Source organism: Molothrus ater, chromosome 17, assembly GCF_012460135.2.
Source record: "Molothrus ater isolate BHLD 08-10-18 breed brown headed cowbird chromosome 17, BPBGC_Mater_1.1, whole genome shotgun sequence".
Taxonomy (NCBI): domain Eukaryota; kingdom Metazoa; phylum Chordata; class Aves; order Passeriformes; family Icteridae; genus Molothrus; species Molothrus ater.
Window position 1 is genome coordinate 4,636,797 of NC_050494.2, and position 14,675 is coordinate 4,651,471.

At 43.8% G+C, this 14,675-nt stretch overlaps 2 protein-coding genes across 3 annotated transcripts in view; both read left to right on the forward strand.

The window, feature by feature from the left end:
* Positions 1-1,060: 1,060 nt before the first annotated feature.
* LOC118694597 (protein FAM83D-B-like) lies at positions 1,061-4,224 on the forward strand. The gene is made up of 4 exons (XM_036395745.1): positions 1,061-1,510; positions 2,507-2,674; positions 3,255-3,379; positions 3,602-4,224. Exons 1-4 carry the CDS (start codon positions 1,061-1,063, stop codon positions 3,990-3,992), a joined length of 1,134 nt encoding a protein of 377 aa, XP_036251638.1. The 3' UTR covers positions 3,993-4,224.
* A 3,090-nt stretch (positions 4,225-7,314) lies between these two features.
* Positions 7,315-14,675, forward strand: part of DHX35 (DEAH-box helicase 35) — a 29,863-nt gene continuing 22,502 nt past the window's right edge. Inside the window, exons 1-8 of one of the 2 annotated variants that reach the window (XM_036395761.1) lie at positions 7,315-7,360; positions 8,748-8,881; positions 9,277-9,369; positions 9,525-9,602; positions 11,189-11,293; positions 12,147-12,208; positions 12,858-12,927; positions 13,554-13,613. In XM_036395761.1, the coding sequence (XP_036251654.1) occupies positions 7,321-7,360; positions 8,748-8,881; positions 9,277-9,369; positions 9,525-9,602; positions 11,189-11,293; positions 12,147-12,208; positions 12,858-12,927; positions 13,554-13,613 (642 nt within the window). In that variant the 5' untranslated portion in view covers positions 7,315-7,320. The remainder of the gene's footprint in view (positions 7,361-8,747; positions 8,882-9,276; positions 9,370-9,524; positions 9,603-11,188; positions 11,294-12,146; positions 12,209-12,857; positions 12,928-13,553; positions 13,614-14,675) is intronic. The other variant, XM_036395763.2, reaches the window with a different exon arrangement.

Here is a 14,675-nt window from a genome sequence, read left to right on the forward strand (position 1 = left end):
CTTCCAATACTGAGTGGACCTGAAGTTTGGTTGCTTTGCAAAGCCTTTTTGTGACTGTTTGCAGATTTCTGTGCATGTCTGTTCTTGCTGGGTCTCTTACCTGAGCAGTGTGTGCAGTCTCTCCCTGAGATCTGGCCTGTACTGTTGTTCTTTAGACCTGATCTCAGTACTTCAGTGACCAACCACACTGAATTCTGCCAAATCAAATCAGAGTCTAGGTTATGTATTTTTTTATTCAGGAGCATGTGTGTCCGGTAGATGGCACATTTCAGCTGTTTGCTTGAACACCGAATGAATGAATGAATGAATAGAAATATCCATAACTCAAAAAGGCTGCAAGTGTTGAAAGTAACTAACTTTAGAATTTCTGTCTGAAATCTCTAAGGACAATGAGGCTTAGCTACTTTTATTGTTTGGATTTCTAAACAGCCACTCCTTCACTAAAGGTGGAGGTGGGGAAAAAAGTTCTGTCTGCACTTGTTCAAAATGATAAGGTACTTTATTGCTTGATTTGTGGATCTGGAACACTGGCACCAAACCAAGCTGCATGGAGGGAGCCAAGATTACACCTTCAAAGCCAATATCGAGTTGTATTTTTAAGAGCCCAAGTCCTGCAGTTCCTGAATGTATGTAAAATTACCTTGTTTGTTCTATGTGTTTTTTGACTTTATTATGCCGTGCAGCTGTTAAGGTACTCTAACAGGAACAAGAAACAGTTTACAAATAAACTCCTTTTTGCCTTGGGGGCTTTCACCTGATCATCGCTGAGCTTTGCTTTCTGTTTATTTGGCATTTTAAATCGGGGTGACTAAGTCACTTCGTCGCCGCTTGGTCCTTTCCGGCTGGGGCCATTTGCCCTCTCCAACTTTTGGAGCAGCCTTTTGATGCGGGCTGGGCTGATCTTCCTCCTCCGAGGCTGGCGCTTCCCTGGGCGTGGGGAAGGCTGCGGGCTGTGCCACCCGTGACTGTGCCGTGGGCGAGCGGCCGGGAGGAGCGGAGCCGGGCGGGGAAGGAGCAGGAGCGCTATAAAGAGCCGGGGCAGCGCCGGGGCGCTCCGGCCATGGCCAACGCGTCGCAGTGTCTGGAGGAGGGCTCGGGGCGCTGGCCGCCGCCGGCCGGGCCGTACAGCGAGGCGCAGCGGCTGGCGCTGGAGGAGCTGGTGGCGGGCGGCCCCGAGGCGCTGCGCGCTTTCCTGCGGCGGGAGCAGCTGCCGCCCTTCCTGTCGGAGCCCGAGGTGCAGGACATCGCTCGGGCCGCGCTGCCGCCCGCCGCGGGCCCGGAGCCGGCGGCCGAGCCTTCGGCCGGAGCCTCGCTGGACGCCTCGTCGCTCACCTACTTCCCCGAGCGCTCGGAGCTGGAGCCGCCCGCGCTGGAGCTGGGCTGGCCGGGCTTCGCCAGCGGCGCCTTCCGCGGGCTGACGCGGGTGGAGGCGCATTTCCAGCCCGGCTGCGGGGACAGCATCTACGGCTGCAAGGAGGCGGTGCGGCGCCAGATCCGCTCCGCCCGGCAGGTGAGAGAGTGAGTGAGTGGGTAAATGAGTGAGAGAGTGAGTGAGTGGGTAAATGAGTGAGTGAGTGAGTGAGTGAGTGAGTGAGTGAATGAGTGAGTGAGTGAGTGAGTGGGTAAATGAGTGAGTGAGTGCCCGCGGAGCGCCCGCTCCCGCTGCGCGGCTTCCCGGGGCCGCCTCGTCCTTTCCCGCTTACTCTTACATACTCTTACTTACATACTCTTCCGTTTTTAATTACTCTGCTGTTTCGTATTGCTTCATGTCTTTTCCGCCCTCTTTTGTAGTTATTTTTTAATCAGGTTCATCATTTGCCAGCTTTTTCCACTCCCACAGTGCTGAAAACCGGGTCCGGGCTCTCTGGGTGCCGCTGAGTTCTCTCGGATTTGGCACCCGGAGTGCCCATTCCCGGCTCCCTGAAAGAGTCGTTGCTTCCCTATCCTACAGAGCATCCAGAAATCCACAAATCCTGGGGTTCAGATCGTGGGGGAGATCTGCGGGGATAGGAGCTGGCTCTCAAGGGATGTTTTAATCAGATCTTGACTTGAAATATGAGAATCTGAATAGTAAGGTGAGGATGAACCTGACTTTTATCTCAGAGAGCTGAGATATAAAGAGCAGTCAGACACTGGTGGTTTTGGGTTTTCTTACTGTTTCTTTTTATATTTGAAATGTTGGACGATGGGAAAACTGTAGTATTGGAAGTAAGCTCAACTTTTTCTTCTGGCAATGCTTTTGAGGAAAAGTCATCTGTTCTCAAGAAAAAAAGCTCTCCTGCTTAGGAAGAGATCAAATTGCCTAACATAGGGCAAAACCAAGGGTCTAGCTCTATCTCGGGGTGAGGAAGAATACTCTTTATCACAGAAGATTGTACCATGTTCCATAACCACCTGAAAAAAAGTCAGGGGGGAGTATTTAATTTGAAACTCAAATTTCTCATGTGCTATCTCTTTTGCAATGCTGTGGAAACAGCCTAATGGTTTCTTCTGAAACTCATTTCAGATGATTGCCCTGGTTATGGATTCCTTCACAGACACTGATATCTTCACAGACCTCTTGGAAGCCTGTAGCCAACGGCAAGTTAAAGTGTATATCCTTCTAGATCAGTCTTCATTTTCCCATTTTCTAAAAATGTGCAAGGATCTGGGAGTTGACCTTGAGCAGGAAAAGGTGAGCCTTGTCATATTTATAGGGGTAGGGAACTGATCATCTTATGGCTCTAATCTTTAAGCTGTGAAGTGAAGAAATTATTATACTTGCTGCCACAACTTAAAATGGGTGTTATGTAGCTCCAGCTCTATCTTGGAAGATTTAACTATTCCTACATAAGATAGTAATTAATAGAAGATCTGAAACCTTTGTAATTGGATGTCACAGCTGCTTTCTGAGCACAAATACTAATTGAAAGTTCAAGGAAATGCAGGAGGAATGTCCAACTCCTAAAGCATGACTGGAGTTGCTTGGGCTTGTCGAGACTTTGAAGGATGAGGGAGAAGCAGGTTCTCAGGAGTCTGTGGAATTTGGATCCTGATGATTAGGTGACAGGAATTTTCACAGTCCCATTCTGCACGGTCAGTTTATGGGTTTGCCCCTAAATGTCACCTCTTTGCCTACAAAATTCTCACTTTGTTCCCTGTGGGTGACTCTTGTGCCAGTGCACAGTTCATCAGGGATGGCTGTTGCTGTGTTACTCCTTTAATGCAATCACTGAACTTTGCAGTGCACCTGACTCTTGCTGTGTCATTAACAGCTGATGAGGGTTCGGATTATCACGGGGCGCACGTACTGCACCAGGTCGGGCACCAAAATCATTGGAAAAGTCCGGGAAAAGTTCATGTTGATTGATGGCATTAGAGTGACCACAGGCTCCTACAGGCAAGTGCCAATTTCTTTCTGTTGCTTTACATGATTTCTCTCCATAGAAAGGAAAACTGATCAGATTTTATGACCAACTTTTATCCTTAAAAGCGCCCACTGCTCATCAGTTGGGTTGTAAGAACAACATAACTAAACGTGATGAAGGAGAATTTTCAGTGAATATTTTCTTTACTGATTATTTGGAATTAACTCATCATTTTCTCACTCTTCCTTTGCTAGTTTTACGTGGACAGATGGGAAGCTGAACAGCAGTAACATTTTGATCCTGTCAGGCCCCGCAGTTGCACACTTTGACCTGGAATTTCGGATTCTTCATTCACGGTCAAAGCCTATCAACCTCAAAGAGTTTTCTAGCTGCAAGAAGAACAGGGTGTGGGACCAGCTGTTCAGGATAACAGTGGCTTCCAGAGACATGACCAGGGAACACTTCCTGAGAATGGAATTTTTGTATCTGAGAGCATTTGTAGGAGATCTGAAGAGGAAGAGGAGCTGGCTGCACGCCTCCAGGGAGGCCCTGTACAGCCCAAATAACACGCTGCACACCTCTCCCCCGCTGACTAAGAGGAATGGCTCCCTGGTTATGAGGCCACACTGGATCATAGAGAGATGAACTGCATGTCCATGCAGAGCAAGCAGCAGAAACTCAGGAACCACGTCCGTCCATCCCTGCCCAGCACTGTCCTGCAGTGTGTTTGTGAGGGCAGCTGGGAAAGAAACCTCAGACTGAGAGAAAGTGAGACTGGAATTGTGGCTTTGTTTGAAGAATACTATACAGCCATTATTACTTCTACTACTACATTATGACTTCTACTATTCTGTTAAATTTTCATTTCTCAACCTGTTCATGCATGTTTTAAACTTATGGGTTGGCATGGGTTGGCAGTGTCACAGCTCAGTAGCTCAACCCTTTTTTTTTTTTTTTTTTGTTTAGAAATCTAGGTATTGAAATTCATATTGCTTGAAAGTCTGTTCCAAGATGAAAGCAGGCTCTGAAATCAGTCTTGGTCTTGTACAAACTCTCCACCAACTGGTTCATGACACAAACCAGGAGTAACCCTAATCTAGAAACCAGTAGGTCAGTACCACACTACTACTCCTCCAATGTTACATTTTCTTCATACAAAGCTATGCTGGCAGGCAGAATGAGCTAATGTGTCAGCAAACAAGGCTTTAGTGTGACTGAATTTCAAATGGCCTTTATATTAGACTGCTAGGGTTGTTGGACATCATGCAATAAATGTGTGAGTGATAATATCCTAAAGGACCCACTATGTTTGTAGGAGAGCCAAATGAGACCAATTCCTTGGCATTACCAGACAGACTTTTTGTTATCTTTGTGTCTGCTGCTGTTGTCTGGTTGTGTGGGAAAAGCTGAGTAGATCTGAAATCTGTGAAGCTGCTGCCTCTTCACAGAAGTCCTAATTTCACCAGAAATGCAATGACACAGAAGTCAGTGGCAGAACCATTTTTAAGGTCTCTTGGAAGCTCAATTTTATATTATTATTTTTAATCCATTCATTTCTGGAGGGAAAAAAAATCACCCTCAAAAGAATAAGTTATCCTCACAAACAGCTGCACATTGAGGCACTGAAGTTACAGCAGCCTGCCAATGCAGATACTCATTAGCCAAAACAAAGGTTTATCATTTCTCAATTTATCTTGTGGCTCTTCGACTACAAAATACTCAGATATGTGCTTGTGTGAGTGTCTTGTGGGTTCTGGGCTTCAGAGGGGAAGGTTAAAACTTGGCAGAGGAATTTCACGTGGGTTTCAGCTAAACAGCAGCAAGGTGACATTAAACTGGACAGATGGAGCTTGCAGAAATGTACATTGCAAAAATGTACTGATTGGTATGCAGCTAATCTGGGCCCTCTTTCTTCTGCACTGACAATCATGGAAATGTAATCACTCTGGCTCTCCTAATCTGTAAATATTCAATAGTTCATAGCTTTGTACTATTAACTTCCATCCAGATGTAAAGAAGTTTGAAAGATGTATTTTTATTCTTAGCTCTATTTTCCATAAAGGCAAACCCCATACAATGTTGGACTCTATGCAAAATACTGTTTGTGCAAGTCTTATTTTCATAATAATTATCTGTATATATTTTCTCAAGCATAACTTCTCCACTTGCTATTCATCTCGTTACTTTAATAGGCAGCTCTTTCCATGTGGGATTTTTTTCTCAATGATTACTAATATATTGATGATACAAAATACTGTGAGTTGTGTTTATTTTTGATAGTGTGGACTCAGTATCAAAAGTACATTGAAACATATACTTAGAACGTTAAAGAACATCATAATTATAACTTAATAACCTCTTTTACATGTGGTTACTCAGCATAACAGGGAGGTAGAGTGTTGTGAGGTACAGTTTGTGTTAATCACCATAACTGCACTGCTAGTGTGGGAGGTTATAAGAATATAAGATGTGATTAGATTTTTACTTTCCCATAAGCATGAATATATGACAGTATTACTAAACTTACTAGAAACAGTTTGGGCTTTCAATTTTTTATATTTCCTTTAGCTTCTACTTAATTAACTCAAAGCCTACATTAAGTTTGATTCAATATTAACTTCCATGGGCTTTCATGGCTGTGTTTGTAGTCTAAACAGGCTGTAAGCAGGCTGTGGTGGGGCACAGCTGTATCTATTCACTATTAGTGTGATAATTTTCTTTTTTGTCCTTTACACCTTGCCTGGTGTAAAGTGCAGCAGCTGTGGAGGCATCCTTCACTGGAGAAGGAATCAGCTCTAATTAATTAATTAATGAATGAGCAGAGACTTTCTGGCAGTGATCTTTCGACCCCGTTAAATGCTCCCCCAGGTGACCACAGAAGGGGTGGGGTTGGAAAAGACCTTAAAGCCAATCTCATCCCAACCACTGCCATGAGCAGGGATGCATTTCACTATCCCAGGTTGCTCCAAGCCTCAACTTGGTCATGGACACTGCCAGGGATCCAGGGGCAGCCCCAGCTTCTGTGCCAGGAAATAAGGTGCAAACCTGATGCCAGTTTGAACCTTATTCCCTCATAGTCCGCTGTTCCTCGGCCAGCCACTGCCAAGCCACCCACTGCACTGCAGTTTGCTGGGCAGTACCTGTTCCTAAGTGCTAACAGGAACTCTGGTGTCTCTCGGCTGCAGATCTTTGCCTTGTGAGGGAAGAAAGGCAGAGAGAATGTGAAAAATGCCAATCACTTGTTTTTTAAAATTTTAAAAGTTTAACAGTAATAAAATTATAAAAATAGTGATACAATTAGAGTAATAATAATTTGGACAATTAGGATTAGGACAGTATGAGACAATAGAAACAAAGAGTTACAGATGTCCAGGTACCTTTTTCTGGGCAGCATAAGCCCGAAAAGGGACCCACGTTAACAGAGGATTAACCCTTAAAAACAACAGCCTGTTGCATATTCATCCATGATGCATAAATTCCATTCAAACATAGGATTCTGTCTGGTCAGTGTCAATTTATAATCCTAACGGCGTCTTCATGGCAGAGCGAGGCAGGAAAAAGTTCATTTCTTCTGATAATGCAGCAATAAATTCTCTGTCTCTGAAAGATTTAGGTGTCCTGTGGCTGCTATCTCAGTGTGAGTCCTTTCTTTAGGAAAAAACAATATCCTACATAGCATAGTTTCTATTTTAACATTTTGTTACGACCTAAAACTATATTTGACACGCTACTTAAGAAAATTAACACAGCATTCCTTTCTGACACAACACATATAATATTCATTTGAATATTTGCGAGCAGCCTATCATAAAATACGCATTTTTCACGGGAAGAAGGGCGGATCTGCCACGGGCCAAAACCTTCGGGCACTACGCGTGAGGGGAGGGCCCGGGGGGGGGGGGGGGGGGCGGTCTCCATGGCAACGCGGGCCGCGTCACGTGGGCGCCGCTTCCGGCCGCCCTCTCACCCCAAGATGGCGGCGCCCGTGGGGCCGGTGAAGTTTTGGAAGCCGGGTGAGGGATGTGGGGGTGCGGGATGTGGCGGTGCGGGGCACGGAGCCCCGCCGCGGGCTGCCCGCGGTGAGGGGTGCGGGGAATGGAGCCCTGCTGGCCGGGGTGAGGGGGACAGAGCTCCGAGCTGGCTGGCCGTGGTGAGGGGTGCGGCGCTGCCCCCCTCGGCTCTTTGGGGTCGCTGGCGCGTTTACAGTGAAGGGCAGCAAGGCTGTGAAAGGATTCGAGAATGTGTCTTATGAGGAGCGGCAGCTGGGTTTGTTTGCTTCGTCTCCAGAAGAGGAGGATTAGGGGTGACCTCATCGCTCCCTACAACTCCCTGACAGGAGGCTGTGCTGAGCTGGTCCCTTCAGCCGTGTCTGCCGTCAGAGAACCGGGGAAATAGCCTTAAACTGAGACTCGGCATTAGCTATTATATTTTTTCCATTAGCTATTATAATTTTTTATTTCACTGTTCAGGTGGTCAGGCATTGGAATAATTTCCCGGGGAGGTGATGGAGTCACCCATCCCTGAGGGTTTTTAAGAGGCGTCACAGTCCGGTGCTGGGTGATTTAGGGATTACAGTGGTGGTGCAGGGGTGATGGTTGGGCTTGATGATGGTGAAGGTCTTTTCCAACCTTGATGACTCCACGAGGGCAGTGGGGAAATGGCTGTTCCCTCCCTGCCCAAGCCCAGGGGGTGTTTGTGGCTCCCCTGGGTGCTGCCCGGTATGGGGTGGCAGGGGAGGGGATGGAGGGGGGTGGTTTGTAGGGTGGGTGTGCTGCCCTTTGCCGGGGTCTCCAGGGGATGTGAAGAGTGCAGGGGGATCCCAAGGAGTTCTGAGGGAGGAGCAAAATCCTGGCCATGGGTGGGAGTAACCGTGGTTAACACCAGGGAGAGCAGCTCCGAGAGAAGCACCTTGGAAATAATGTTGGTAATTGTTGATTTGTGGTAGAACTGCTTGGCAGCTCTGAAAAGGAGTAACCTTTTAACAGTGGGAGAAGTGCAAGCAAGGAAATCCTACAAAGCAGGGAAATCCTCCTCTTTGCTCTCAGACTTTCCTGGTTGAATCTGCAGCTGGAGATGACCCATTCTGTTACTGAGATGAGTTTTTGTCTCTAGTTCTCTTGTGTGATTCCACAGTTTCAGTTGTCAGTAGCTTTGTGATAATTTGCAGCAGGAATAAATCAAGTTTCAGTTCCTGAGGTGAATTCAGAGCTGAAATGGGGGGCATATCCTTTGTTTATTGTTAGGTAATATTTCAATTGCTTTCACAGAAAACTTGTTTGGTTTTTTTTAAATGCTGTCACCCATGATTCCTACTTGTACGAAACATATTTCTTTTGGCTGTATTGTGATGTACCAGGCAGATGTGTGTTGTTCCAGTTAAAATTCACTCCTGTTGTGTAGGCTCAGAAGGTCCTGGTGTCAGTGTCTCAGAGGAGAGGCAGAGCCCTGCTGAGAGCAGCGCTGTCACTGTCATCTACAACCCTTATGCTTCCCTCTCCATTGAACAGCAAAGGCAAAAGCTGCCTGTTTTTAAGGTACAGGAGTTCTTTTTGATGTATTAAATGTGTTGTATGATGCCTGGTTCTTGTGTTTGTTTTTTTTTTTGTTGGTTTTTTTTTTTTGAAAGAGCAGTGTAAAATCACTTTGCAACATAAATAATAATTTTATGGCTTTGCTCTCTATTTGTTGGAATTTATTGTCCTGTTTGGCAACTGTAACTGACAGTTCTCAGTGCTTTGTTGATGGATGTTATTTACTATATGCTGTACATGTCATTTATAGATTTTAAAGGACTCTTTAGCTTTTGGCAGTGAACTCCATGTAACAAGAAGCTACTGTGTCTGCCAGATATGTAAATGTTGTTATTTTAATAGTTTTCTTATATTTGTACTATTTGCTTTTTATGTTTAAATGTCATCTTCTCTTTCAGCTCAGAAATCACATACTTTACCTAGTGGAGAACTATCAGACCCTGGTGATTATTGGGGAAACAGGATGTGGGAAATCAACACAGATTCCACAAGTAAGTGTCTGTTGGGTTGGTGAAATCAGGTAGTCCCTCAGGGGAATTCATGGGATATTGAGCAGAACCAGGTGAAAACACCAAGTGTGAGGAGCTGACACCTTGGTGTAAGCACAGCATGACAGTGTCTCTCTTCTCCCCACTGTTGTTTGCAGTACCTGGCAGAAGCTGGCTGGACAGCTGAAGGCAGAGTTGTTGGGGTGACACAGCCTCGTCGGGTCGCTGCAGTTTCAGTGAGTGTCCCCATCTCCCCAGTCTGCTGGCATTAGAACCTCCAGTGTATCAGCAGGTTTTGTTGAATGGCAGGAATCTGCACAAGCTCCTGAAGGAAAATATGTTTCTGCTTGTCTTTCTCTAAGAGCTGCTGGTGTTACACACTGAATTCTACCTGATTAGTGGGTCTGGACAAACATTCCAGCATTCCAGAACTGCAGATGTAGAAGCTTTGAAGTAAAACTGACTGATGTCAGCAGAACTGTGTGCAGAACTTAGGGCTGAGCTGTGATTGACTCAGGACTAGAACTGTGCTTGTGTGACCCTCAACTTCTTTCACAAGGTGAAACAGTGATGTAAATCTGCATATAGTTATGCAGCCAGTGGAAGAAGCAAGAGATTGTGTACCTCTTTCTAGCAATTCATAACCAAGTTTTTAATATTTTTTTTTGTGTTTGGTTTTGTTGTTTTTATGGGGTGTGGTTTTTTTTTTTTGGTTTCCCCTTGTAAAAATGTCAGGCAGAAGGAGAAACAGTTTTATTGTGAGAGATGTTTGCATATACATATTTTGTCTTGGAGAGCATAACATCATCTGGATGTGCTGTGAGGGGGAAAAGGAGATGCTGAGGGCAATGACTTCTCTCTGTTAGCAGGGTGCACAGAAAGCATCCACTGCTCTTTTGTCTTCACAACTGCTGCCAGGCTCTGATTTGGGTGAAGTTTCTGCTGCAGCATTCTTTTTATACAGAGAGCTGAGGTGCCATTTTATAACCCTCATTTTGCCTGTTCTCTGTAATATAGTAACTGGTATGTACAACACAGCAGCATTTACCTCAGTAGATACTGTAGAATCCAGTACTCCTTGACCAGATCCAGCCTGGTTAAGGGGACAGTCTCTAGCACTGCTCTGCATCCTGTGCTTTGGGCAGTCTGCCTGCAGTGTCCTCCCTTTTCTCCTTCATAGGGCATCCAGCTGACAGAGCACAAGTTTTACAGGAGATGTTGTGAGTGCTGCAATGATTTCTCACAGCAAACTCTCTTCTCTTTTCCCTTTCATGTCTCAATGCGTCATTTTTAAGCTTAAAATAGAAAGATTATTCCATTCAGGCTTAGTACATGGACACAGCAGGGTTTTTCTTTGAGACTGTTGTTGCAGCCTGCCTGGACTGTGGCTGTTACAGGAGATGAGAAATATAACTGATGATTTATTGCTTTGTCCCGAACTGAAAATGATATTTTATTTTAATAGGTGACTTATCTGCTCTCCCATCTAGAGCATGGGGGTTGTTAGAAATAGAGCTAGGTAGCTGCAAAGATATAAAGCATAGTTTAGAAATTCCTGCACTTCTGCTTGCATTACCCAGATTGACAATTACCCTGAATTCTTGGGTGATAAGATTCCAACTGAAATCATGAATCCACTACCTGTAGGCATGGGCTAGAGTGTCACTCAAATGACTGCCACTAACTTGTGGCTGGAATTCTACAGGGACTAATTCATGTATTGTGGAGTTTCATTGTGTCTTTAGATGTCTTTGTAGCTTGCCATGACACAAGGCTGCAGGGTGCTGAGCTGTTGGTTGCTCATGAGGATCTCTTTTCTCAGGTTGCAGGCCGAGTTGCTGATGAAAGAGGGGCAGTGCTGGGACATGAGGTTGGATATTGCATCCGCTTTGACGACTGCACAGACCCACAGGCCACAAGAATTAAGGTGAAACACCAACAGTGTGTGGTTACTCTGAAGGGATTGGTTGAAACTCTTCAAGTTCTTTTGCAAAATAAATGAGAACCTTGTGATGCCCACTCAAGAGAATAGGTAACATTTCGGTTTCCCAAGTGGGTATCTCAAAATTGTGCTTGAAATGGCTGTGGCAATCCAAACCTTAATAAAATGAGTATCTATTCCATTCTGCTAGTCTAACAAGCACCATTTTAAATCTAGAGGACAATTTCAGGGTATGGCCAGCTGTTGGTACAGCACTGGTGTGACCTGTGTGTCACTCAAAGTCATAGGGAAAGGCTGCAGTGAATCACAGATTAAAAGTATCCTCCTCTAACAATAGATTTTGATTAAAAGCACAGATAAAACCCAAGATGAGTAGGCTGAGAGATAATTTGGTGGATTAAATAGCAACTTTGCAGCTGTTTTTCAGTGCTATGAGCAATGTGAGTGTTGCTTGTGTTCTGCAGAAGAGGATTTGCTTTAGTTGTGCTGGAATAGCAGTGATGATGAATGAGACAATTTGCTTTGTGATTTTTTTTTTCAGAGGTTGGTTCCTTTTACAGTGAAAGAAATGGAGATATTTGTTCATTAAATAGAGCTGAATTTAACTTTTTTAAGCGTGATTATTCATTTAGAGTTGGAAATTTGGAGGGTTTTACCATCAATTCTTACCTAGCTCAAGACCAAATTTGCCATCACAGTCTAATTTGATAGATCATTAGAAGATTAAAGGCCAGGAAACATTCAGGAAAAAGCCTACAAAAGCATCTATAAAAATCACAGTTAGTGGAGACTATATAACAAGAATTTTTTTACTTTTTTTTTTTTCATTTACTTCTAGTTTCTAACTGATGGTATGCTGGTGAGGGAAATGATGGCTGATCCTTTGTTAACAAGATACAGGTAAGAAAACGTAGAATGAGTGCTTTCTGAAGTGCAATTTGGTAAAAACCTGCTTTTTTCAAGCTATTATGATAGCAGTTTTTATAAATCATTAGTGGCTATTATAAATTAAATACCAAAAAAGTGAAAATTATTGTAGAAGTCTGAGTTTTTTATGTTGTAAAAACAACATTGTTTTTAGCAAAACATACTGTTAGTTGATCATTGCAACACCAAAACCAACAGGATTTGATCCTGTAGTTTTGAGACAAAAGCTAAGAGGGCCTTATGGAGTCTGAATTGTTTAATTTCCTGATTTTAGATTATTTTTTCTTCCTTATACTAATAAAACAAATCAACAACAAACAGGCTTTTCTGATATGCAGAAAACCTATGCAGTACAGTAAACATAGACTTGTTTTCTTCTACTCCTTTCCAAAAACTAGCCTGATTAGAGAACAGTGTGTATGTCCCATGTGATGTCAGGTACATTTTTCTCCCTGCTTCACTGCTGGAAGCTTTTTAAACTTCACCAGTTCTGTAAGTGGCTGTGAACAGTAACAGTCCAGCAGCAGATTTCAAATAATGCTGTTCCTAGAGGACAGGGAGACACTGATTCTAGTGTCAGTCAAGTAATTTCTGAAACCTTACCTTTCTGCTTTTTTCACAGTGTCCTCATGCTGGATGAAGCTCATGAAAGGACTCTTTATACAGACATTGCCATTGGCTTACTAAAAAAGGTAATTCTTCTTTAATTCACTGTAAATCTGTAATTTTAATTTGGTGATTTTAATACAGCTCTCTGTAACTGTTTTAATTTCCATCCTTTTCATTCAACCTCTGATCCTGATGGCTGGTAATTGAGGGAGTGTGATTGCTGCTTCCTCATTTAGGGAGTGTGACTGCTGCTTCCTCATTTATCCTGCAGCCTGTTGTACATACCCAGCTATTTACTTTGGTCATCTGACATTGAGGATCCTCTGTTTCTTTCCCCTGATGCTGAAATGTCTCCTTAGCTGATAGTTCCAAAAATACACTGTTGATTCTGCTGTTGCTGATCATGTGACGTGATCTGATTGGGGCTTGTTGCTGACTTTCAGCCTACTAAAGATCTGACTCCTACCAGAAATCAAGAGTAAATTAAAATAACTGACTGAATGCCCTTAAAATAAATACATAAAACTATTAAACAGTCATTGGGTTCTTAGACCTGTGTGGTGATATGGCTGCTTCATTCATCACCTGTCTTGTAGTTTAAAGGAGTTTTACAGAGAGGTTTCTGGTAATCTGGATTCTCTAAATCTTGGTTCTAGTCTTATATTTCAGAAGCAGTTTGAACTCTGGCTGTTGTTGGTCTCTCTCCCAGGTTCAGAAGAAGCGTGGGGATCTTCGCCTGATTGTGGCTTCAGCCACCTTGGATGCAGAGGTACAGCTCAGAGATTTGGGTTGAAATGAGGTGACATTAGGTGACAGCTCCACTGCTGCTATTCATGTACAGCTTGTCCTCTGTGCTGCTGGAGTGGTTGCAGGAAAAAATCTGCTGTAGTTCAGTTGCTCTGTTTGGTTTTCATGTTCTATTAGCAAACTGTTTTGGATGTGAATTTAAATATGAATCTGTTTTTTATGTATTGATATCTTTTTTCTCCTTGTTTGTATTCTTTATGAAATTATGTTCTTTTGGCTTAATTTATTAAGGGACATTTAGCTCAGTTTTGCTGATAGAAATAACCTGAGGCAACTATAGACAAGTAAAACTAAGTGATAAATTAATAGATTGAGTTTCAGTGAGATCTTACAACATCCCTGATTGACTCATGGCCTGTGGACACTTATGTAAACTTACTTAAAACATCCTGAATTTCATTTTGAGTACGAAGAGCAGAGGAACTCTTAGAGCTGAGCAGTGTTTCACCCAGCCCTGTGTTCTGCTTGTAGCAGCAGCAACAGGAGATGCTGTTCAGGGAGAGCACGTGAGGCTGTGCACCTGCTGTGGGTCTGTTCAGTCTGAGCTGCCTCAGCAGCTGCAGTAGCTGTAGTACAGATATTAGCACCTTCCTGCTGTTTCCCTCTACTGTGTGTTTATGGACCTGCTGTTTGTTCATTTGTCTTTGAATCTGTAAGTCTCCAGGACACCATGAGTAATTTTCAGGAGTTTGCCACCTGCTGTATAACGAAGTGCTTGGTCTAATTCTTCCAAACCTTTTAGTTTCATCAAGGATCTCCCAGTTCTTGTACTGGGGATTTGTGTTTAAAAAAAACCACCCCCAAAACCAGTTTTACATTTACTTTGTCACCTTTGATTCTGTAAACCTCAGCTGTGTCTTCTCAACCTTATGCTCCCCAAACAAAGCCTTTTCAGTCTCTCCTCATATGGCAGCTATTCCATCTCCTATATCATGTTCATTCCTCTTCTGCCCTTTTCCTAACTGCTCTGTCCTTAATAAGGTATGGTGGTGAGAGCTTGCATGTGGCACTGAAGATGTGGGCA

What these genes read in the sequence shown, in the direction of transcription:
- LOC118694597 (XM_036395745.1), top strand. Translation starts at nt 1,061, where the DNA reads ATGGCCAACGCGTCGCAGTGTCTGGAGGAGGGCTCGGGGCGCTGGCCG. An exon ending in TTGACCTTGAGCAGGAAAAG is followed by an intron (nt 2,675 to 3,254) that starts GTGAGCCTTGTC and finishes TGTCATTAACAG; the next exon opens with CTGATGAGGGTTCGGATTAT. An exon ending in GTGACCACAGGCTCCTACAG is followed by an intron (nt 3,380 to 3,601) that starts GCAAGTGCCAAT and finishes TTCCTTTGCTAG; the next exon opens with TTTTACGTGGACAGATGGGA.